The 24,033-nt window shown below is 48.1% G+C and overlaps 1 protein-coding gene across 2 annotated transcripts; it reads left to right on the top strand.

Moving 5' to 3' along the window:
* The first annotated feature begins 418 nt into the window (after positions 1–418).
* Positions 419–19,020, top strand: kmt5c (lysine methyltransferase 5C). 2 transcript variants are annotated; one of them, XM_030348240.1, is made up of 9 exons: positions 419–783; positions 1,598–1,730; positions 4,025–4,190; positions 6,305–6,414; positions 7,734–7,897; positions 8,291–8,310; positions 8,636–8,772; positions 8,913–9,067; positions 11,175–19,020. In XM_030348240.1, exons 2-9 carry the CDS (start codon positions 1,618–1,620, stop codon positions 16,796–16,798), a joined length of 6,489 nt encoding a protein of 2,162 aa, XP_030204100.1. In that variant the 5' UTR covers positions 419–783; positions 1,598–1,617; the 3' UTR covers positions 16,799–19,020. The 2 variants fall into 2 exon arrangements, with proteins under 2 accessions (XP_030204100.1, XP_030204101.1); XM_030348241.1 differs by lacking the exon at positions 419–783 and having other exon boundaries at positions 1,390–1,730.
* The last annotated feature ends 5,013 nt before the right edge of the window (positions 19,021–24,033 follow it).

Genomic DNA, 24,033 nt, shown 5'->3' with positions numbered 1-24,033 from the left:
TAGTGGCCATCCCCAAAATGCACCAGAATACAGGAAATCATATCTACCAAATTCAAAATTGTGTAGCTTCTCTCAGCTCACGTTTAGTTGAAGTTTGCAGTCATGTGGCCCTGCGATGGTTATGATGAAAAATGTGGCCCTCTTTATCATAAAAGTTGCCCATCCCTGAGATGGAGGGAATGTGTTTTCGGTTCTTAGTGATGGTTTGGGTCTCCTACGTGTTATTGACTGGATCAGGGCAGATTTCAAAAGGTAGGGATTGAACGCAATTATTTCAGCAAAGTCGAGCCAATTTTTAAGATCTCACCTAGGGCACCTCACAAACACAGGCCGGCCCCGCCCACAAGCCCCAGCCTGCACCAATCGCATCTCCTAAAGCCGTGTACGGCGCTGTATTCCTTTAGAATGACCTTCCCCTGGGCCAATAGCATCACACATGGGCGTCGTCAGCTGTAGTTCGGTTACGCGGTGGACTCTACTCATCAACTTTTGGCACTGAACCTATTTTTAGCAAAGCAATCGAGCTAGCCACCCAGCTACACAACAAGCGTTCACTTCAACCGTGAACTCTGACCGGACGTTTTTAAAACGATCGTGTGCGAATCACCTTTCGGTGAAATCATTTCGCGGGCGACAGACTACGGGATCCGCCAGGACTGGGTTAGCTTACACAACGACGGGGCGCTAAGCTACGTGTTGTGCTAGCTAACGTCATCCGCTCTAAACCCTTGCAATCAACAGCCCTGTCCGACGTTAGTTTTGCGGGCTACAACACACTCCCAGGTGAGCCTTGTCAAACCACTACATCTGATGTGTGTGTTGCCATAGTGTTTCATATTTAAACTGTAACACAAAGCTGTGAAGCTAGGTTCACCTAGCCTAGTTTTCCTCTGATGGCTAGCGTTAGCCGCTTCCCTGGGAGTCGAGCTGCGTCCATCCTGCTTGAATATGCATGTTGTTTACCTCGTAACCCCGAGGAGCTGTTGTGTTCTGCTGACATTATTTGAATGCAAGGTCGACCGTCCCTCAGTCCGATGCTAAGGGGGTCATGCATTTGAAAGGTCTGTTGTGCAGCCTCAGCACAACGTCCTCAAACAGCGGGAGTATAGAGATCACTGGCATATTTTGCGGGACTGGGCTAACCGTCGTCAGCTTGTAGCTCATTATGACACTCGTGTGTGTGTGTGTGTGTGTGTGTGTGTGTGTGTGTGTGTGTGTGTGTGTGTGTGTGTGTGTGTGTGTGTGTGTGTGTGTGTGTGTGTGTGTGTGTGTGTTTCTATTTCAGTGTGTTTGCGTGTATGTATGCCTGTTTCTGTTTGTGTGTGTGTGCGCGACGGTTTCTGTGTCTGTTTTTTGTTTGCGTCTGTGTGTGTGCCTGTTTCTGTTTGCGTTTGTGTGTGTGTGTGTGTGTGTGTGTGTGTGTGTGTGTGTGTGTCTGTTTCTGTTTGCGCGTGTGTTAAGACAGCAGCGGGAGCAGATCTGTGTTTCCCCGGTGCCGTCCTTGCTGGGCGGGCTCGCCCTCTCTCTGTAGATCAGGGCTCTTTACGTTATGGTTGAAATGCCCTGTGTGTCTGACCCCCTCCCCTCTCTCCCGCAGCATGCGGATGGTGGGAGGAGATGGACGGGTGCACTAGAATGAGTGTGAAGGAGCTGTGTGAGACAGATGACCTGGCCACTAGTCTGGTGCTGGACCCCCTGTTGGGGTTCAGCACCCACAAGATGAACATCAGGTAAGGCCTGCTTTGGTTTTTATATCACGTGTTATTTAAACTTTATGCTGATAATTTGAGGTATTGCGTTGGGGATGCAGAAAACACAAAACAGATTGATTGTGTCCTCCTGTCCAGCGAATCGGACACATTGAACGATGGCGGGATGTTGTTGTTATGCAGCAATAAGTTTCAGAATGATTACAAAGGGAGGCAACGTCCTGGTTTATTGCGCTTTATCAACACAGAGATTCCTTAACAGTGTGCTTGCGCCTCAATAAACCTCATCCGGTTCAATTGATTCACCTGAACTACATTGTATTTCTAAGTTGTCCTGCGTTTTATTGCCATGTTGGAAGTCATTCAATTTCCACTTCAATATTGACTTGCTCTATGATCCTGGGTCCAGCACTGAAATGCTTGACCTGAAGTGTTATCTGTGTTTATAAGCGTTCAAAATGCCTAACTTCTAGGACATTCTGTCTTTGAAAAGCTGGGCCCGATTATGGCTTTTTGATGCTGTTGGGTAATGATGATGATGATGGCTTTATGTTGTTTAGACCGTCCCTTATCATTTATATGGCCTGTCGACGACACCTGACATTGACATGCCAAACCTATCTTATTGCGGAAACACTGAGCCCTGGCGTGCGTGTGCGTGTGTGTGTGTGTGTGTGTGTGTGTGTGTGTGTGTGTGTGAGATCCAAGTGATGAATCTTGCATGAACTTTAAGGTCAGGCATTATTATAAGTGTCGAGTGTCTCCTATTCTTAATTTTAAAATTGGATTGTACTTATAAACAAAAAGTGACGATGTTTATACAAACCACAACAAGTAGATTTAAAGTGAACATGTAAATTAGTAATGGATCGGACTGAATTAGGCAAATGATGCCAGTCTGCTGGAAAGCTAGTGTACCATTTTCTTTAAAGATTCTAGGTACAATGACAATAGGTGGTCGAGTGTGGCAAAGTGAATATGACAGTCTTGGCACAAAAAGCTGTTTAAAGTACAAAGGAGTTCAAGTAAATGCATTTGAAAACACAGAGCAACCAATGAAGATGTCTCCCAGAGTGAAGTGGCGCAGGTTAAGTGAATCGTACCTGAAACAATGACGCGTACATTAAGGACACCTCAGGAGAAATCGACAAATAATATTGGTAGATTTCTCCTATATAATAAATAAATAATATCAACAACAGTTTAAGGATGATGATGGGCTTCAGAGGTGTTCTGGTAAATGCTATCACCATAATCAATGCAACCTATCAATCCTATCCCTGACTGATAGACATGTCTGACTCTGCGACAACGTTCACAGTACACACAATGCCTTCCCAGCCCTTTTGACTTACCATCTAAGAATACACCAGAGTGACGATTATCGAGAACGAGGGATGCTGGGTTGGAGATAAATGGGTCAAGGTTGTGCTCCACTTCTAGCGGAGGAGGAGATGACCCCCCCCTGACCCCCCCCTGACCCCCGCGTTCCTTCAGTATGGAACTCTCTCTCTCCTCGGTCTGCATTCCCACAAACATTAAGGTTTGAGACGGGGGGGTCATAAATAGTCTGTATAATGGAGTTTGTTTCTTTACCTGTAGGAGGGATGAGTGACTAACACAAGGCCGTGTTTATTTCATGGTGAGTGGGCAGGGCAGCTCCGGAAAACCATGCATCACTTTTTGACAAGTAATTCAACGACTGTTAGTCAACGCATGGATGCATGCGGCCACAGTCTGGTGCTCCTCCTCAACAATGAGGGGGCCGTTAAAACCAGGACGTTGTCTCCCTTTGTTATCGTACAGAAACGTATTTCTGCACAGTGGCGCACGGCACCGACATCGTACGTACGTTATACGTTTGGATACGTTTTGAAGGTTCGGTCTTTGTTCAATGCGTCTGATTTGATTCGCTGCACAGGACGACACAACGAATCCGCTGCGTTTTTGTGCATCACCAACGCAACACCCATATTGATTAATTATGGATAGATACATAATTAATTAATATAGGTGTTGGGTCGGTGATGCACAAAAACACGCCTCGACGGAAGGTTAACATTTTTGTGAGGCGCGCGTGTGTGTGTGTGTGTGTGTGTGTGTGTGTGTGTGTGTGTGTGTGTGTGTGTGTGTGTGTGTGTGTGTGTGTGTGTGTGTGTGTGTGTGTGTGTGTGTGTGTGTGTGTGTGTGAGATTATGTATTCCAGCATTAAGTAACCCATCACTTCTTTAAGGTACCGAAAGCTGGATGCTAATCCCCACGCCGTCTGTTCCCTAACCGTTGGTCCTGCCACCCCTCTGTTCCGCCCCCCGCAGCCCGGTGCCGGAGGTCCGCCGCTGGGGGAACCTGAGGGAGACGCTGCTCCGCTTCCAGCGGCTGCACGACTTCCAGGCCACCTTCGAGGCCCTGACGGAGGGAGAGGAGGCGGGGGCCTACCTCTGCGAGCTGGGCGGCCACCGCCAGGAGCTCCTGAAACAACACGTGAGGCCTGGAGCGCTGCTGAATCAAGGGCTGGTTACGGGCTGGGCGATTCATCGTATTCTGATCACGATTTTGATTCTAGCGTCAAACGATCACAAAACTTATATCGTCGAGTTGTCAATATATATATATATATATATATTTTTTTTCATTAAATGTATTATAGAAAGTTTTAGAACAGCTGGATGGGATACATATCTGTTTTGTGTATTTCTTTCAAGGCGAAATTTCAAATTTCTCAGTTACAAAGTGTTTTTTTGGATGCATCATGTTTTCAAACTCAAAAATAATTGAACAATCGTGATTTCATAATTGACCAAAATAGTCGTGATTATGATTTTTTTTCCCCTAATCTAGAAGCCGTAGGCTGATTATGGTCTCACGTTCACGCAACGCAATGACCACGCAGATGCTTCGAGGCAGTCGCAAACCTTTATGGATCTGCGTTTGGTTTTAGTAAGCGGACCAATCACAGCCCTTGTCGCCTCGACGGAAGGTTACAATTTTTGTGAGGCGCACGTCAGGCCCTGGCTGTCGGTACAGTGAGGATGTTGATAGAACAATCACTATGTTAACCCATTCCCTGTATACAGCAAAGATAGGTAGGATAAGATGTTGCACAATACTAATCGCTAAAGATAGCTAGGATAGGATGCTACACAATGCTAAGTACTATTTTTAAGAGAAAATTAAAAAAGAGCTCCAACCATACTACTTGGATAACCTTTTATGAATGCGTGGATACTAGGGCTGTATGTGCCCTTTTAAAATATAGCAAAGATGGAAACGTGGTAGATGAAGAGAATCTACGGTGAAAATAATTGTCTGTACTGGTTTTTGGATGACGGTAAACTAATGTTCTAAGTTCATAGGGTCCAGTAATGAATGATAATTATCAGACGCTAAGCGAACTCGCTGTTTCAGATCACTCAACAACACAGGGGGATAAAAAAAAATACCTTCATGCTGAGAGTTTCAGGACATGGTGATATCCCCATGGTTACGGCCCACACTTTGTCAACATTATTATTTAATTCTTTATTTTTTATTTTTAACTGGTACGTGTCGATGAGCATGAGCGATGTTGTGTACGAAATGCACCAAACACATTCGTGCCATACTACAAGTGTTACCTACCTATCTCGGACACAGCCCTCTCCATGGAACACTATCCAGACGGCACAACACGCAAGCACACTGTGGCACTTCGCACTTCCTCTCGGCGTTGGCATCTCTTCGACATGGCGATGAAATGCTTCTCACCGGGTGCCTCAATGTCTCTTAAAGAGACGTGCAATAGCGCATGATCCTCACTGTTTGTTTTTTTCCTCTGCATTGCGCCCTTGTTTTTGAAACAGTGACGCAATATAGCATCGATTACTCTGCTTGAGAGCATACATGAGCACGTTGAAAACAAAATTTAACTTTAAAGGGCCAGTGAACCCAATACTCCCCAGGCCTAAAAAAAAAAAAGTTTGGTTCCTGTTGGTTGTCAGTTGAGGTCATGGGTAGGTAGGGAATTTATTTTATTTTTTTATTTTATTTTTTCCAGCGGCAGCGAATGATAGGCAGGTTGTTTTCATTTAAAAACGAGAAAATTCGCTCATCCTTGTACAGAATGAAGAGGTGCTGTACAAAAACGTAATTATAGTTTGCATAAAAAAAAAAAGAAGCATTTTTTAAAATAAAATAATTTGGGTCGCACATTAATTGACAGGGTCGGTCGGAAACCGGAACCAAACAAGAATTTTTTTTTAGGCCCCAGCGATCATGAAAGTATTTCTGATTGTGGATGAGAAATGTTAATGGGTTTCACTTCGCCCTTTAATTTGAGGGCCAATTTGTAGGATGGTTTCATTGTAGTAATAAAGTGGTGTAGTAATAAAGTGATGCATCCCTTCATACTGTTTAACTGGTATCAAATTGCCAATCCTGTCTTCGTCTCTCTGCCTTTCCTCCCTAGCAGTCGATAACATACTCTTGATGTCCATGTTATTCACTTACGTTCTGCCTGTCAAACCTGCACCATCGATGACTAAATCCCTCTAAAAGAGCAGTGTACCTACTGAGATCAGTCCATAAACGTCTAAAGCGTGACCTCTTGCTTTCCGCAGGTGTACCGCTACCTCAGTGCCTTCCTGTCAGACAGCGGCGTCCGCATCGAGTCGTGCGACCGGTACTCCTCCGAGACCAACGGGGCGCGGATCACCTCCACGCGACACTGGTAAGGACCTGGGGCCGGTACTGGTTCACTGGTCAGACCAGAGATGAGGAGTACGGACATGTGCACAGGCTATAGTCATTTACATTTAGTGCGTTTAGAAGACGCTTTTATCCAAAGCCAGTGACACTAAGTACATCTGTTTGAAGAAGGTGAAACAACGATATATCGCGGCCGGTAAAGTAAGGATGTTTATAGAACCAAGTGCCAAGCACTAACAATTAGTAGGTTGACCCATACCCCCCCGTACACAGCAAAGACAGCTTGGATAAGATGCTACACGATGCTAAGTACTATTTTTAAGTGCCAGAACGTACAACATAGAATAAGTGCATAAGAGGAGTGTGTGAGGTTAAGGGGGAGGCTAGGTGAACTCTGAACAAGTCTGAGCACTATTCAGTTATAAGGTTTGAATAATTGCACCCTCAGGCCATCCAAGAGTGAAAAAGGGTCAAGAGGTGCCATGAAAGTGAGGCGCGTTCTTTTTTTTAGAGCTTCACCTGACAAACTGTTCATAGCAGATGTTGCTGTACAGTTGATTCAACACAGAATGAGGCAGGCCAATCCATGTATCAAAACTGACAGGTTAAATCTGTTGGCTTTCACATGCTTCGGCAAGTGACAGAATCACCATAGTAATATCATAATTTTATGTAAATGTCGTGATTATTCTTTGTTATAATTCGTAGAAATGTGTTAGGTGGGTGTTTTCGTGTGTTAATGCCCCCCAGGGATCCTTAAGTACCTTATCTTATACTGAAGTATAATGCTTTTATTTTTAAATGAATGAATCAGCATTAATGTCGACCCCTGATTATCCTAGGGTTAGGGTTATCAAGTTTTGTTGCAAATGCCAGATATTCGCATATGATAACGTTATTTTTTGTATTTAGGAACTGGTTTACAGTTTATCTTTCTCCGCTATATCCAATAAACGAAAATCAAGAAGTTGTATAATATAAAATTGATTGCATTTATATAGCGCTTTTCAAGGTACCCAAAGAGTGTGTGTTTGTGTGTGTCACACAAAGTCACACACACACACACACACACACACACACACACACACACACACACACACACACACACACACACACACACACACACACACACACACACACACACACACACACACACACACGGGGGGAGAGAGAGAGGGAGAGAGTCACACCTGTGGCCACTACAATCAACATATTGATGTATAACCTAAAGCAGAAACACAACCTCCAGTGCCCTGCACCTCTGGGCCCCTGTTCACCCAGTGCTCCGCGCCCCCCCCGCCCCCCCCCCCCCCCCCCCTGACCCTGGGCTTTGCTCTGCAGGTTCGTGGGGGAGCGTGTGGAGGTCCTCCTGGGATGCATCGCCGAGCTTAGCCCTGCCAACAGCGCTGTCCTCCGGGCCGGCGTCAACGACTTCAGCGTCATGTACTCCACGCGCAAACGCTGCGCACAGCTGTGGCTGGGGCCCGCCGCCTTTATTAACCACGGTGAGCCAGACGCCCCCCCGGGACCCCGCTTCGGGGGGGCCTTTAGGCAACGGCCCCTCTGGGAGGGGGGTCCTTTCCTCGTCAGGGTTGTTGTTTTTCACGTTGAATCCCCAAAATGCATCCGGAGGAAATGAGGAATGACTAACGTTGTGTTGGGGAAATGGGAATGAAACACATATTTATTATCATTCAGTTTTATTGAATTGCAGTTCAGAAGGATTAATGGTTACACCCCTTTAAGACAAAACGTCTTTTGATTACTTTTATTTTGGTGATTGTAGTCTTCTAAAATTTCAATAATTACAAATATATATATATTTTTTTACTTTTGATCTATATATTTTCTGATGATTCTCTTTTCTCTCTCTTTTTGATGTGTGTCTCTGGATGTAGACTGCAGACCAAACTGCAAGGTAAGGCTGAGTTGTGCAACATACGTTTTGTTGAAAGGTTGGGCTGAAATCACACTTTTTCTCCACTAGTTGAAAATATATAAATCAATCATAACATCCTATAATATCAATGAATGTTCCACTGCTGCCTCCCTAATCACGTATCTATGACTTGCCACATCGGGTGTGTCCCCCCCATTTTTTTATAATTACAGTAACTTTCATTGAATACATTACTTGCCATTTATCACAACGGCAAATACACCTGTCCCTTTGTTTCATGCTCTGTCCCCCTGCCCCGCCCCCTCCCCTGTGGCTCCTCCCCTCCCCTGTGGCCCCGCCCCAGTTCGTCCCAGGTGAGAAGAACGGGGCGTGTGTGGAGGTGATCCGGCCAATCGTGCCCGAGGACGAGATCACGTGCTTCTACGGTGCCAGCTTCTTCGGCGAGGGCAACGAGATGTGTGAATGCTGCACTTGCGAGAGGTGCGTCGTCGAGCCACTCGCTCAACACCCCTCGCTCAACACCCCTCGCTCAACACCCTCGCCCACGCCCCGCACACAACGGACGTATCGCCTGAACGTAGCCCCGTGTCCTCACAAGGTCTTCTGTGGTCCCCCCGCAGGAAAGGAGAGGGCCACTTCAAACTGCGAGGGAAGCTGCCCGACTGCGAGGAGACAAAGGACAGCGGGAGCCAGGCTTACCTGCTCAGAGAGCGCCGGCAGGTGCAGAAGAGAGGCTGCCCCTCGAGACCGCCCTCCCTCGGCGGCGCCCACTCAGGTAACCGCGACACTGTTGTTGCTCTGTGTCACAACAAGGTTAGCGCCGGCGACGGGCTGATGAGGGGAGAGCTAATGAGGCCTGTTAGGCTCAGGGAAAGGTGTTTAGGCAGGGTGTTTCGATGAGAATAAAAGCGTATTGATGATTAGGAAGGCGCGGCAGCTTTTATTAATCAAGCCATCGGAAATGAGAACCGCACTAGCGAGACAGACAGGTGCAGTCGTTAACGCGTAAGCACTTTCATTTCAGTGTAATTTGTTGGAAATAACAAACCGGAAAACACCCGTCAGCTATGAGTGAGGCGAAAGGCTCTGTCGGAATATATTATATTAGATATTGGACCACTCCCTGCAATTTTCTGATTAATCTTGGCTTCTCGTTCCTGATTGGTTGGGGGAAGAGCCTGTTAACGACAAGCGTGCACCCTGCGTTATTAAACTCCACCCCCAGGCGTGTTTACTGCAACCCTTTTCAAGGCAGAGACGCCAGAGTTCTCAATGCAGCGTTATACACCAAGATTACAATCTTCGATATGACTTCCTAACAATTCAACACATGACTGCAGAAGGAATCTGATTTAAACTGCATTCTCAGCTGAAAAGGAGGAGGATAGATGCACGTCTGTAATATGATCTCAGGGAAATGGCCCTGAGCCTATCATGTGCATTATTCCATACAATTTAGTCATCATTCATGGTCTTCCTGTCTCATGCTAGGGCACATCTTAGTTAAGAAATAGTGAAGCTATATCATGGATTTTATCGCAGAGACCTATATTAAACAAAGTAGTGTAAAGATCTTCAGGGTATACCCTTTGAGACCTGGTCATTTTGTTGTCCACCGTAAATATATATATCTATATAAATTTACATTTTTAGCAGCGTAGTAAAAGCCATAAAGAGGGGGCAGATCTAAGCTGTGAACAGGCCTGCTTGGTAACTGGGGCACAGGGAGAGACCTGACCTGCCTGTGAATGGGGAGGAGCGACATGCAGCGGAAGGCAGAGAGACAGGGGGAGGAGAGCTGGCCGCTCTGTGGGAAAATGATGAGATGGAAGTTCATTCATGTCCAAGCACACCGAAGGGATGTGTTGGCAGTGAACTCGGAAAAAATGTCCCTGTTTTGTGTTGTGTGAAGAGGATGTGGAAAATTTAGCTGACCCTTGACCTCTGACATCCTCGTTCAGTGTGCTTTTGTTTTGAGCTTAACCCCCCCCAAACGGTTTTTGATCGTCTCCGAGTGAGTCGGCATCTGTTAGAGTATACTCCTCATGGTTCTGTGTCTTTTACGGTGTTCGGTTATCAGATGGTAGTAAGAAATTACTTTCCATCACATCTAATGGAAGTTGTCGCACACAAAATGTATTTTGGGACAACATCGATTACGTACACTACATTGAACGTCTAAACCGTTCATCTAACCTGCTGCAAATCTGATGTTCTCTATCCCTTCACCTCCGCTCTGATCTGTTTAACACGCTCGGTCACCTTGAACGGTGTCCCAAAAGGCCAATAGGGGGTAGTGACGTTCCTGCCCTTCAGGTGGCGCTATCGATGGAGCAGATGCAGATGCAGGCTCTGTGAGGAAGAACCATAAGAAGTATGCCAGAATGCATTTAGAGTTTTTTTCATTTCAACCGTTGCTGCCAAAATGAACCCAAACAGGACGAATAGCCTATATTATGTATTCATTATATCGAAAAATGTCTACATCTATCGCAAGATGTGTTCAAGTTTGAGTGTGTCTCGTTTGGCTAGTGTTTCTTGGACCCCCCCCGGCTCTGTTTGAGGGACGACTATATCAGGCAGGGCCTCAAAAGGATTCAGAGGGCTCTGGATGTAAGCCCAGTGTTCAAACAGGCCCAGACCGCGCAGGAGTCGGTGGCTGTGTATCACTTTGGGCCAAACAACGTGTTTGCAATGGCTTATTTTAAGCAGGTTTCAATACCTTGAGTCTAAAATTGTTGCTTTAGTTGCCCTGAATTAATCAAGTTATTTTGTGTATGCTTATTATTACACATCATTAATTTGGAACAATGCCATTGAAATTGTAATTCAGACTTTGCTTTACCTGATCCGTTTCTTCCCTCTCTTTCTCTTTCTCTTAGCTATCCCCTCCAGGAATTCCTTCACCCAACAGATGAGGAGGAATGCCTTGATCAGCAAAAAACTGACTCAGACGAAGAAGTGGAGGAAAGCAAAGCACAGAAGATCGGAGAAGAAGCCTTCATCTCCCTCCTCTGCCACACAGGACCGGTCACTTTCACTCCCGTTGCAGATTCAACTCAAAGAGCTCAGTGTGAGAGTACAGCGCCACACGGTGGATTTTCTGTTGCACTGTAAGGACCCCAAGAGCAAAGAGAGGGCCCTGCTGCTGAGTTTGGAAGAAGTCAGAACAAAGGTCAACAACGCTAAACTAGTCCCAGTTAACAACACAGAGCCCGGGAATGGAAAGGCTCAGCGCAATGTGAGTGTCAGAACACTCGGGGAGGTCAACCTGAAGCCATTTACTCTGGACTCCTCTGTCTCCTCCCGAAATAACGGGTCACCGGTTACAGGAGTGAGTGTGAGTCCTTTAACAGTGGTGGACACACCAGTGGTTCACCCGAAGATGACCACTAGAACCAGAGGGAAGATTCAGAACGTGTGCGGGGTCCCGACGGGGTCGGGGACCGCAAAGGACCAGGGGACGGTTTGTCCTCCCAAAGACGTGGACAAGAAAAACAAAGCTAACGTCCCCAAACATAATATAATGGACAACGGCACGCAGAACCAAAGCATGTCCACCACCAACAGCAAGGGTGCCAGCACTGGTTCTCTGACCCTCAGCGATGCCTGCACTGCAGTGAAGGAACACAGGCCTTCGGTGCCGGTCTCACCGCACACTGAACAAAAGGCCACCAGGTCTGTGTCGTCGGCCGCTAACAAGACAATGCAGACCAGCCAGCCTTCAGTGCAGGTCATGGGAGTGCTTCAGAGCCTCGCAGACAAATTAGTGAATAACGTAGTCGGCCGTGGCCCAACCTTGAAGAGGTATGTTACTGTCCACCTAACGCGGGTGAAGCTACCGCAACGTATAAAGAGTGAGAGTGAAGAGAACGAGGGCAAAGGTTCACCGGAGAAGGTGAAAGTCCGAACGCCGCCGTCAGACCGGATCCTCCGCATTAGACCAGCCAGTCAGACGGCGGCGGCGGCGGCGGCGGCGGTGGGGAAGGCCGATAGTGTATCGTCAGTGCAGAAACGAGATTCCAAGCAGGCGGCGGCGGTGGGTTCAGAGTTCGCCGCCGCCGCCGACAGTAAGAGAGTGGTGAAGGAGATGTTTTTCAAGCCCAGTGATAATGTTAATCTCAGATGCAGGCGGGTGGCGGAGCCTGTCAGCAGCCCGCCGTGCGGGGAGGAAAAGACCGTGGATAAAGTCATCGAGGTACAGAAAGCCTCAGGGAAAGAGGAGGGTCAGGTAGAGAAGGACGTGATGGAAAAAGGCTCTGAAGAGCTTGTGAGAACCGTTGTTTCTTCGAAAATAACTGTTGCACCCGCCAACAGTGAATCAATTCAAAAAGAGGTTGAGGGAACTGAGTCTTGCCCTGAGGCAAGCATATGGCCGAAGATTAGCCAACGCATAGCAAACCCAAATGCAAACAGTTCTAGTGACAAACCTGACAAACCCGAGGCCAGGGATCAGAGCGAAGGGTTAAAGAGTAGTAAAGTGGTTGAGGATGTTATTAAGGTGTTGCCTAGTCCAGAGAAACGGGATATTGCCATTAAACAGGCAAAAGTTCTGCTTACTGATATCTTAAAAAACGTGAGCAGTGAGCGAGAGAAGAAATCAGAGGCAGTTGAGGTGATAAATGAGATTCCTACCTTAATTCATAAAGAAGGGAACGGCGATGTAATCAAGATACTTGATGGCGAGCCATGCCCCTTACTGGGGGACAAGGATTCTCCTCCGGTGGAAAAGAGGCAGTTAAGAACTCTAAGAACCAGGCCTAAACTACCGGTGAATACCCCAGAAAACAAAGAGAAAGCAGAGAAGCCCCCCAGTAAAGAGGACACTGCGAAAAACGAGCTAGCGGTAAATCAGGATAGTGTACCGGGGTTGTCGAGAACAAAAAAAAGCGAGTTAACAAACAGTTCCGACCCACCAACCCCCCAACCGGAGCCCCCGACTCCGCCGAAAGCCACGTCCACTGTCCTCCCAGACAGCAGTTCACAGACCCAGTCTAACATTCCTCTGAAGAAACGTATGTTTCGGAATTCTGTGGACTTGGACTCGGAGCCGGCCCCGAGTTCCCCCCCCCCGGAACAGGTCTCTAAAGAGGTGACCGAGCTCGACGCTCCTGAACAGAAGGCGCTGGACTCGCCTGATTGCTCTGTCGGGGGCGGAACGGTGACCAGAGAGAGTAAGGTGAGACAAAGGAAAGGGGAAGCTCAGAAATTGACGACAGGATGGGCGGCCAAACAGAATTTCTTTGTTAAAGGAATTCGCTATAAAGCGCTAGAGTTTCGGCAAACCCGCCTGTTGAGGAACATGAGTAAGATGGTCGAGGCCGAGAAGAGGGAGGTAGACGGGGTGGACCACTGGGAGAAGCCCACCGAGGACAACCAAGATGAGAAGATCGTGGTGTTAAATAGACCGAAACTCGAACTGAGCCACGATACTAACGCTGGAGCTGAGGATGCAGTCATTTCATCCGTATCAACCGACATGGACAAGGAAACGACGGAGCAGTTCAAAATCCGCTTTAAAAGAAAGCGGGGGCGGGTTTGGGAAATGGAGAAATTGAAACAGAAGAAGTGGTGCTTAGAGCAAATGAAAAGGGAGACGTCTCCAACATGTGACCCCTTCAAGGCGATAATGGATTCAGTGTCGGTCTTAAACATGGAGATGGAGGCGGCCCAGGACCACGTCAAAGCCAGCATCAGGTCAAAGGATAACTTGCATCATCTGAAGAAGAGGGCTCAGAGGTTGGTCAAAAGTCAAGCCAATGTTTTATCTACAAGCTTGAGTTCTGATCTGAGCCAAGACTCGGATCCTAAAAAGCCTGCGGTGGAAAGCAATGACGACCTCGACGCTCAGATCTGTAAGGATCGAGGGCCATTAGACGAGAGTCAAATTACGAGTAAGGCCCTCAAGACCCCACTCGCCATCAGCCATAAAACAAAAATGGAAGAACCCTTTCCGAAGAGCAGCTGCTGCTTCGAAGGTGAGCTCAAACCGAAACTGGAAGCTAACCTGTTGCCGAGGATCAAACTACGACGAAGGGACGATGATATCTGGGAAGTGGACAGCCACGATGGGACGGTAACGGAGACCAAGCCCAAGCTGGAAAGACAATACAGGATGGATTGTATGCAGAGCGGTCTAGGTAAAGGGCTGGGCAAAGTAAGCAAAATGGAAGGTAAAATGAGCAGCAGCAGCAGAAGCGTCGAGCTCAAAGAGGAATGCCCACACTTCTCCCTGTCCCTCTCGCCGCTGTCTCTGTACTCGCCGTTCAACGACAGCGCTGCCACCCGGGGGATGGCGTCTTCTCCTGATAGGACGACGGAGAGGTCGGTGGAGATGATGAGCAGTGTAGGCAGGAGGCCGCGGCACCGAGTGGAGCGAACGCGCCAGAGCGCTGCCACGGAACCGCCCACCACCTCTTGTCTTAGTCATTCCCTCCAGCAGATCGACAACAGTCTGTCCCGGCCCTCCGAAAGCCTGTGCGAATCTCAGGCCTTGGAGAAAGCAGCCTTTCCCAGTGCGTCGTCCTCGGGGATCCAGCCCTTGTCCCACTCGCCGCCCTTCTCGTCCCAGGACAGCATGTTCAACACCGACCCCGGCTTCCTCAACTGCTGTGACGACCTCTTGGACTTCCAGTGTCTCAATTTCGAAGGTTATTATCAGACGCAGGAATGTCTGCCCACCTCACCGTCCGACCTCTGTCCTCTCGACCCCCCCACGGACCCCTTCAGCAGCCCCTTGTCCCATAGCCCCTCGGATGCTTGGAACCCAGAGACGCCCTATCTCGGCCCACCTAGTCCAGGCAACAATTTCGGCAGTGAAGAACTCCCGTTTTTGCCAAACCTCGGTTCTTCCAAAGGGGACTGTGTTCCTTTGGATTATACGGTGAAGGACAACCTCAGAGACAAAATGCCGCTCACCACAAACTTCAGTTTCCCGTCTCTGAGCAGCACTGAGGCAGCAGCCATGGATAGATTTTTGAATAAAAACCCAGGGGCCAGGTCCATGTCTAAAGAGGAGCCCAAAGTCCACCCCATGACACTGGGAGGCAAACCTCCGCTGTTTGGTGAAGGTTTTGGCACTGCATCGCAGTCTCAGATGAACCCAGCCCATCCCTCCAGTCCGGGTGCCAACTTCAAGACCATCGCAAGCACCGGGCAGCCAAAGTCGCAGTCTCATATCCGGAGCATGGGTCCGTTTCATCGTGTGAACATTCCCAACAAACCCAAAACCTTCCCCGGGAATCAGCATAACGCAGGGCCCCAAAGTTGCTCTGCTAAACCTGTCCAACCCCAGCAAACGACAAACAAATTCTTCTCCTCTCAACTCTTTAATGTAAAAAATCCAACCCCTGCAGACAATCTGTTCAACCTCCCGGACAAAAACTCTTCTGTCATTCACAGGGTTCTGAAGTATCAAGGAGGCAAGCAGACTCCCAATCTGTGTAGCGCACCTTTCAAAGACAATGTCCAGGAGGCCGGGAGCCCATCTGCAAAGTTCAAAAGGTTCAGTGACCGAGAGAAGAGCCAGCATAGTGACAAAGCTGGGGCTGGCCTAGACTACGGCAAAGGAAACTTTGTAAGTCAAGGGTTTACATCCGACAAAGGTATGGCACCTCATTACAACTCTAATCACCCTGTGACGACACACACTCACAGCAACCAAGGCAACCCTGTTTTCACCCAGTCATTCACCAAGAGCAGAACATTGTCTGACAAACCGCCGAGTGTTGAAAACAATTTTGTACACACTAACTTTGCGTCACTACAGAGACCTTTCTTCTTTCCCAGCAAAGTGCCTGAGAGTTACGGGCCAACACACGGCAAACACCTAATGGGTGACAAAACACAAACTCTGGCTCCTGACAAGCACCAGCAGTCATACGCTCAGCACGACGCCTTTGACTTCAACCTCGCCCCCCCGGTCCCCCCGTCTCTGTTTCAGCACAACACGTACCAAGTACCCCACGGCGCACTGCCTGGTACACTAGCATCGGCCAATAAGACTCAGTCGTCGTCCTGCTCCGCCCCTTTCCCTCAGTCGTGTCACGGGCCTCCTTACGTTCTGAACTTCAGCGGGGACCACTCCCTCACGCTGGGCCTCCGGGACGGGGCCGAGAGTCTGACGTGCTCCGGCCTGGGTCCTACGAACTACACCTACCACTGCCTCATGGAGCCCTCCGGAGCACAGGGCCGGCTGGTCCTGGAGCCCTGCGGACCACAGCTCTCCAACGCCGCCCCCTTCCCCCCGGGTGGGGGCTTTTCAGGTTTCAAAAGCCATGAGGACGCTTACAAGAAGGACCCACATCCACAGTGCCATCCTGGAGACCGCCCGTCCACCTCCCACTCGTCCCAGTCCCACTCGTCCCAGTCCCACTCGTCCCAGTCCCACTCCTCCCACTGCGGACCCTCTACATCGTCTCACTCCGTGGGCTCCAACAAGCCAAAGAGAGTGAGGCTCGTGGTCACAGATGGCACTGTGGACCTGGACCTGCAGTACTCGGACTAGGACCGGTCCGCCCAGCGGAGCTCAGCCGCTCCGACCTGGACATTCAGCCGCACAACGGGAGATCTAAACGTCTCTGCGGTGCAAATTATATCTTGGTTGCAGTTGTTACTGAATGATTTCTTGTTTTTTTATGGGATTGTTACAGAACGTTACTGATTCTGGGGGATGTTGTACAGACATCTTTTACATCGTTTTGACGTTGGTTTAGTTGTTACACCTACCGGTTTTCCAAGGTTTTCTATGGAAAACGTAACCTGTACGCTAATTGGGTCGGTCATGGTTCAGCTGTGATACCTGGGCCTCTTTCAAACTTCAACATAACCTTTAAACCTACCAATGGCTACCTGAAAGCAATATAAGTAACGTATCATCATCATCATGTTAGTTGTAAGAAGTGTAGATCAATGCATAATCACTTACAATTGAAGATATGAAATCCCCCCTATTTAAACGCCTTGGATTAATAATCCAGTAGTACCAAAATGAAAATACAAATAAGAGAAATGCATTCACCATGTTGGTAGAGTTGACTCTGAACTGAATGAAATCTTTCCCAGTGTTTTACCTCCTGTACAATGTATGGCAGTATAAACCGAGGCACCAATTTCCCTTTTCTTGTAATCATGTGTAATGGCAGCTTTGTACTCGACTCTTGAATAACAATGTGATATATTGCGTTTTTTTTAATTTAATTCTATACATTTGTATTAAGAACATTTTACCCTAATTTTGTATGAAACAGCCACCATGCGGTCATCGCTCGGCCTCTTTCTGAGTCTCATGAGAAGGAGCTGCTCTGACTGTGCAGGGCTGGGACCTGACCCGTGTGTCGTGGGCGGAACCACAATGTTGTCATTTTAGCCAACCGGGATGGATTATCGTGAGCCCGTACGGATATCGACCTGTGACCTCGAGGTCACTGTGTGATCGGCAGCTGGCCCTTTGGGTCGGCGCAGACTTTCTGGTAGATCTGTGTGTCTTTGCAACACGGCATAAAGGGGTGATATCATGCCACCAGGTGTGAGTGTGATCAGCCGTTACAAGGCGTTTTGAAAATGTGCCTTTTCCTGTGTTTTAGTGACATCACAAGTGGGAGTGTCCCCCAAGATGTATGCTAGATAGACAGAGTCTACCAGCCTAGCCAGTGGACTGTAGCCAATGTTGCTTGTATCATCATCATCGTACATCTAGGTGGACCATCCCCATAGTGATGTCACTAGGGCACGGAAGGAAAAGCAGATCTTCAAACGGCTTGTAACAACTAATCACACTCACACCAGTGGTGGCATAACATCCCCCATTTAACTTTCATTCACTCTCCCACCTATAACCCCTGCTCCGCAAGCTCGGAACGTTCTAGCTCCCAAAGCCTCCACTTCGACCGGCTCTAGTAAAGTACCGTGCTGTTACAGTGTGCGTCCTTTAGCTCACCGTGTGCACACGTGTGTCTGGTACATGCGTGCACCTCCGTGTATCTCACGTGCAGCGAGTGCATCTCGCGTTGAACCGGGGCCGGCCATGCATAAAGGGAAGGGCTGGCGCATAATACGGCGTTCTTTCAAACTATTCCCACGAGTGGGAATACAGAATTCCAGGACAGCTCTGTTGGGGAATGACGCGCATGAAGGGCCTGGCAAGCATCATTTCCATTATCATTGAATTTATAGACCTTGTTATATCACCGCACCCCCACCTACACGCGAACAAATACAATAATGATGACGAATTATAACTTCGTTTGGCCCCACAAGAACTCTGAGCAGAAACATTGCAATAGAATATTCCAGGGGTTTTCATAGTTATTCACTGTAACATGGTGTAGAAGAATACACCAAGAGCATTCCGCGACGCATGCCATTTTGTGTGGCGCTTCACTTAGCATCCTGCGTTCATCCATTCGTTCCCGTGGCGACCATGGGCCTGTACTGTACTGTTTATATGGAAAGGCCAATTATTAATTTAAATATCCTCATTCTTGAAATGGTGCTCTTTGTGTTTATGTTATATTTTATTTAATTGAACAAGATGCTGAACTGTATATTTACTTATTTAACTTTAAATCAAGTTTGACCTATTAACAGACCACATTTTGCGTATATTGTTTGTTTTTTCCCACGTTGTCGAAAGTGATACTCATGCCAATTTGAACTGGCATTCCGGATAGTCTACTGTCATGTACAAATATAGCCTGAGTCATTAAAGATAAATATTTCATTTTTTTACATTGTCCTCATGTCATTATTAATGATCCTTTTGATCGTCTTTTGTAGGAACTGCTTTACCATCTCAAGAGGTCTCATTTATCGTCCCCGGCTAATTTGGCTCGGCCGTCTGACAATCCGAGGTATTGACTCGCTGCCATCAAAGTGAAATGAAGATTATTGACTTTGCTGTAAAACTGTAGATTGTCCTGTAGACTGTAGAACGTATACGGTTACATATGGTCCATTTAGCTAACTCCTCCCTCCCAGCCACTTTGAACCAGTGCAGCCTCACTAGGAATAATACGGCCTGAAATGCTCCGATATCGTTCTCAATTGTCGTTGGGAGATGTACCACAAACCCCCGGGCCCATCTGACTTTAGTTTTGTTTAGTATTTCACTTGGTCGCAGAGCTTGATCTCTGGAGATACTACTCCGTCTCTGGCGTCTTTCGTTCTGGCGCAGAATCATTGCATGTTTAAATTGGCCAATATTTCCATGGCAAGAAATCAACCACCAAGCAAACTGCCATTAGTGTTCCAGAATCCACCACTGGTTCAGCTAAAGTGACCAGTGTGATCCTCAGCCCAGTCTCTAGCTCTCTAATCTAGTGGACGTCACGATCAACGGTCGACGTTGGGCCGCCCGTGTATCATAGCATACTGCCAAATGTCTCACTGGCTTTCACAATTAATACTGAAGCCTTTAATACATGTTAACCGTGGGCAGTTAAAGTCCTTCAGAGTATCTTAAGAACATCACACTGGAGCAGATGGGGGGAAGCCCGGCATCACAGGCAGGGACAAACGACGCGAATAACGATGAAGTACGATATAACACATATTACAAAAATAGGACGAAGATAAATGGACTGCATTTATTCAGCGCTTTCCTAACCAGTGGCCACTCAAAGCGATTTACAATATTGCGTAACATTTACCCATTCATGGATACATTCACACATCGATGGTGGTGTCAGCCAGCTCGTCAGGAGCAGTTGGGTTGAGGTGTCTTGCTCAGGGACACCTCGACACTCTAGCTAGGGGATCAAACTAGCAACCTTCCAGTTAGCAGCCTACCTGCTCTGCCTCCTGAGCCACATTCTGGCCGTTGTGCACCAATCGAAATTTAATAACTTACTTAAGTGGACTGTATTATTAACCTCCTAAAACCTATAAGTCATCGGTCGCAACGGACGCAAACGCATAAAATGCGAGTAAGGACTCCAGACCTTCTTGACTTCTCCTTGTTTTGTTTTTGACCACGTCTGCCCTTCAGCTCCTCCTCTGCTCCTCCTCTTCTCCTGAGGCCCCCCCCCCCCCCCCACTGTCCACCTCTTGAGTTGCCCCTCTTGCCAGGGACATGACCCACTTTTACTTTACTGTGCTGCTGGCGTCTCCTGAGCTCAACTAAACAGTTCATTCTCATGCTAAGTACAGGCTAAACGTTTAGCACCCCTAAACAGTGCATTCTGATGCTAACATTTGAACCCAACTAAACAGTGCATTCTGATGCTAACATTTGAACCCAACTAAACAGTGCATTCTGAAGCTAACATTTATCCCAACTAAACAGTGCATTCTGATGCTAACATATTAACCCAACTAAACAGTGTATTCTGATGCTAACATATTAACCCAACTAAACAGTGTATTCTGATGCTAAGTATAGGCTAATACTTTATTACCACTGAACAGCTTCTGATGCCAAGCATAGACTTGTACGTAAAGACATCTTAAACGAGAAGCAGACACCATCTCTGATTGCGAATCTCTTTTCCAACCCCTAAAACGAAAACGATGAATCATTTCAAACGTGAACGATATTCAGAAGATGCCAACGAAGAGGCAAGCGTCTGCTCCAGTTGTACCGTCGCTGAGACAACGTAAAGGAAGTCTCTGTCTGTTGTGCTGCGCTCTCCCAACTATTTCCGGCCTCGCTGTCTTCCACTTGGTAAATTATTCATGTACACCGTCGCCTCTCCCAGGGTTCCTCTGTTCTTTACGTCGGTAGTTCCCTGGATCCAGAGGGACGTGTCTTCACCCCCAGAGGCTGGCCGCACGCTCTACATTTACATTGTGGGCGTTCAGCAGACACTTTTATCCAAAGCGCCTTAAAATGAGTACATTTGTCAGAAGGAGGAGTAACAACAATATATCGCTGTCGTCACAGTGCGGATGTTCTTTGAACCAAGTGGCCAGCACCAAACCATCGCTAGGTTAACCCATTCCCTGTATACAACAAAGTTAGCTAGGATAAGAAGATGCCAGGATGTACAACATACATTAAGTGAGTAAGAGGGGTTTAGGTGTGTGTGTGTGTGTGTGTGTGTGTGTGTGTGTGTGTGTGTGTGTGTGTGTGTGTGTGTGTGTGTGTGTGTGTGTGTGTGTGTGTGTGTGTGTGTGTGTGTGTGTGTGTGTGTGACTCAATTAGTCTTGAGTCTCTTGCGGAAGCTGGTGAGCGAGTCTGAAGTCCAGACATCGGCAGGGAGCTCGTTCCGCGCTCTAACCCAGCACTAAGAAGAGTGGTGTGACCCTACAGCGTTGAGGCAACAAATGTTACCTTCAGGTGGGCACAGACCGAGAGAGGGAGAGAGATGCTCAGTCATCTGTGAATGCCCCGTAGGAAACTAAACAGCCACCTGTTCTCTGTAACCTTGGGAGCGAAAGCACAGGCCTGAGTCAGAGGCCGAAGGGGCAGAGTTTGATAGGCTGTTCAAAAATAAACACACACACACACACACACACACACACACACACACACACACACACACACACACACACACACACACACACACACACACACACAGGGTGAAAAGAGGTGAGAGTGTTAGATAAATGTGCCGCTGATGCACATTATTTCCCAGGTGAACGCGGAGCGGGACTGTAAATGATTCGACGTGTCGAATCATTATTGTAAAGTACGGCCGTGACACACACCAGAGTGTGAGTGCATGGACGGGCTGGAACACGTCAGCTGTGCGAGCGGAGATATTGCCGTTGGTGTTATTGCAGCCATTCCTCTCCATTAAGTTTCGATTCTTTGTCCTCCAGGCCTTCCTGCCGCTTCCCCCCCCCAGCCCCCCACGGAGATGATCCTTCCCGCTTTATGTCTGTTAGTCGAAACAGAATATCCAACCGTTTGCATTTTCCCTTGCACTACAAAAGGATGTAAATTGAGAAGGAACCTCAATTCTTATCTCATCATTACCAGGTTCTCCCGGCCATCATGTGAAGTGACTTGAATTTGAACCGACTTGACACACTTGACTCCAGGTCGGTGTCAGAGCCATAGCCCAGTCTAACCAGACCATAATAGACGATCGCAGAGCAGTTTGGTCGGACCCGACTGCAAACAGGAGCCCGTATGGTTTGACCCCCAGCCCGGGCAAGCAAGGTCTGGCTGCAGAACCCCTCCATTTCCCTGTCACTGTGGCTATTTATACAACGCGCCCCCCCCCCCCCCCCCCCCCCCCTACTGCGCTCATCTGTGGAACCATTACAGGGGTGTCGGCTCATCAAAGCCGGTCCGACATGCCTCGCTCAACACTGATTGGCATCATGGAGTGGATTTCTACTTGCTCTTCATTTCAGCAATGGCACTGGAGCCTCCCACCTCCACTTAATGGTGAGCTCGCTCGCCCCCTCCTCTCTCTCCCCTCGTTCACGCACTCGCTTTGGCTGGCACACACACACACACACACACACACACACACACACACACACACACACACACACACACACACACACACACAGGCATGCATGCTCTCTTTCAGCACACACACACACACACACACACACACACACACACACACACACACACACACACACACACACACACACACACACCCCCACACAGGCTCACTCCTCCACACCCTCCATTCTCTCAGTATGCTAACGAGGATTGCGACGGTAGCTTCCCTCATCCTCACATTCAATTCATTCTTAATTCATATCTGTATGTGTCTGCATACATGCCTGAGCTTTGGTGTGTGTGTCTGTTTGTGTCTGAGGAGTGTTGGTGGGTGTGTCTGAAAGAGAGCATGCATGTGTGAGATGTAGTGTGTGTGATTGTGTCTGAGAGTGTTTGTGTGTGACAGAAAGAGAGCATGCATGTGAGAGATGGAGTGTGTGAGTTGTATTGGGTGTGTGTGTGTCTAAAATATAGCATGCATGCATGTTTGTGTGAGATGTAGTGTGTTTGTGTGTGTGTCAAATAGGATTCATGTGCGTTTCTGTGAGAGAGAGAGGGTGTGTTTGTGTGCGCGTGCATGTGTGTGAGAGAGGGTGTGTTTGAGTGTGCGTGTGTGTGTGTGTAAGATTTAGTTGTGTGGAAGGAGGAGGCGAATGGATGCTCTGCGCGTTGCAACGCATCGACGTGTTATATCCTTCGCTGCCTTTGTTATGGTTGAATCCGGCTTGGCTCCACACACGGTTGGTGTGAAAGCGTGTGTTTGTGTGTGTCTGTGTGTGTGTGCATTTCTATGTTTGTACTGTACACCTCATGCGCGGTCTCTGCGGCGGCGTGGCTGCAGACCCTCTCTTTCCTTCGCTGGCGTCAGCCCTGGGAGACACAGAAAGATTAAATAAGTCTCCATACATTTCTTCTTCTGCGGCTTAGAAGCCAAGACTCCAACTCTTCCAAGACATCAAAGACCGAGAGAGAGAGAGAGAGAGTAGGGGGGGAGAGAGGGTAAGAGAGAGGGAGAAAGGGAGAGAGAGAGGGGGTGAGAGAGAGAGAGAGAGAGAGAGAGAGAGAGGGAGAGGGAGAGGGGGAGGGGGAGGGGGATGGGGAGGAGTCAGAGAGAGAGAAGCGAAACAGGTATAGGGGGGGGGGGTGAGGGAACGCAAGCAGCCAACCAGCTGAATGATAGGAGGAGAGAGAGAGAGAGAGAGAGAGAGAGAGAGAGAGAGAGAGGTCGTTCGAACACACAGTACACGGGCAGGCAGAGGGAGAGCTAGGATATGAGCGAGCGAGGGGGAGGGCGAGAGAGAGTGAGAGGGAGGGAGAGCGAGGATACGCCGGAGAGAGAG

This window comes from Gadus morhua, chromosome 2, assembly GCF_902167405.1.
Source record: "Gadus morhua chromosome 2, gadMor3.0, whole genome shotgun sequence".
Classification (NCBI taxonomy): Eukaryota; Metazoa; Chordata; class Actinopteri; order Gadiformes; family Gadidae; genus Gadus; species Gadus morhua.
The sequence above is the reverse complement of the archived record's forward strand: the minus strand, read 5'-3'. Positions and strand labels throughout refer to the sequence as shown.

Bases quoted from the DNA above. Each gene is read 5' to 3' on its own strand.
- kmt5c (XM_030348240.1), top strand. From the start codon at position 1,618: ATGGACGGGTGCACTAGAATGAGTGTGAAGGAGCTGTGTGAGACAGAT. The intron at 4,191-6,304 runs GTGAGGCCTGGA...TGCTTTCCGCAG, and splicing joins AGGAGCTCCTGAAACAACAC to GTGTACCGCTACCTCAGTGC. The intron at 8,773-8,912 runs GTGCGTCGTCGA...GTCCCCCCGCAG, and splicing joins GAATGCTGCACTTGCGAGAG to GAAAGGAGAGGGCCACTTCA.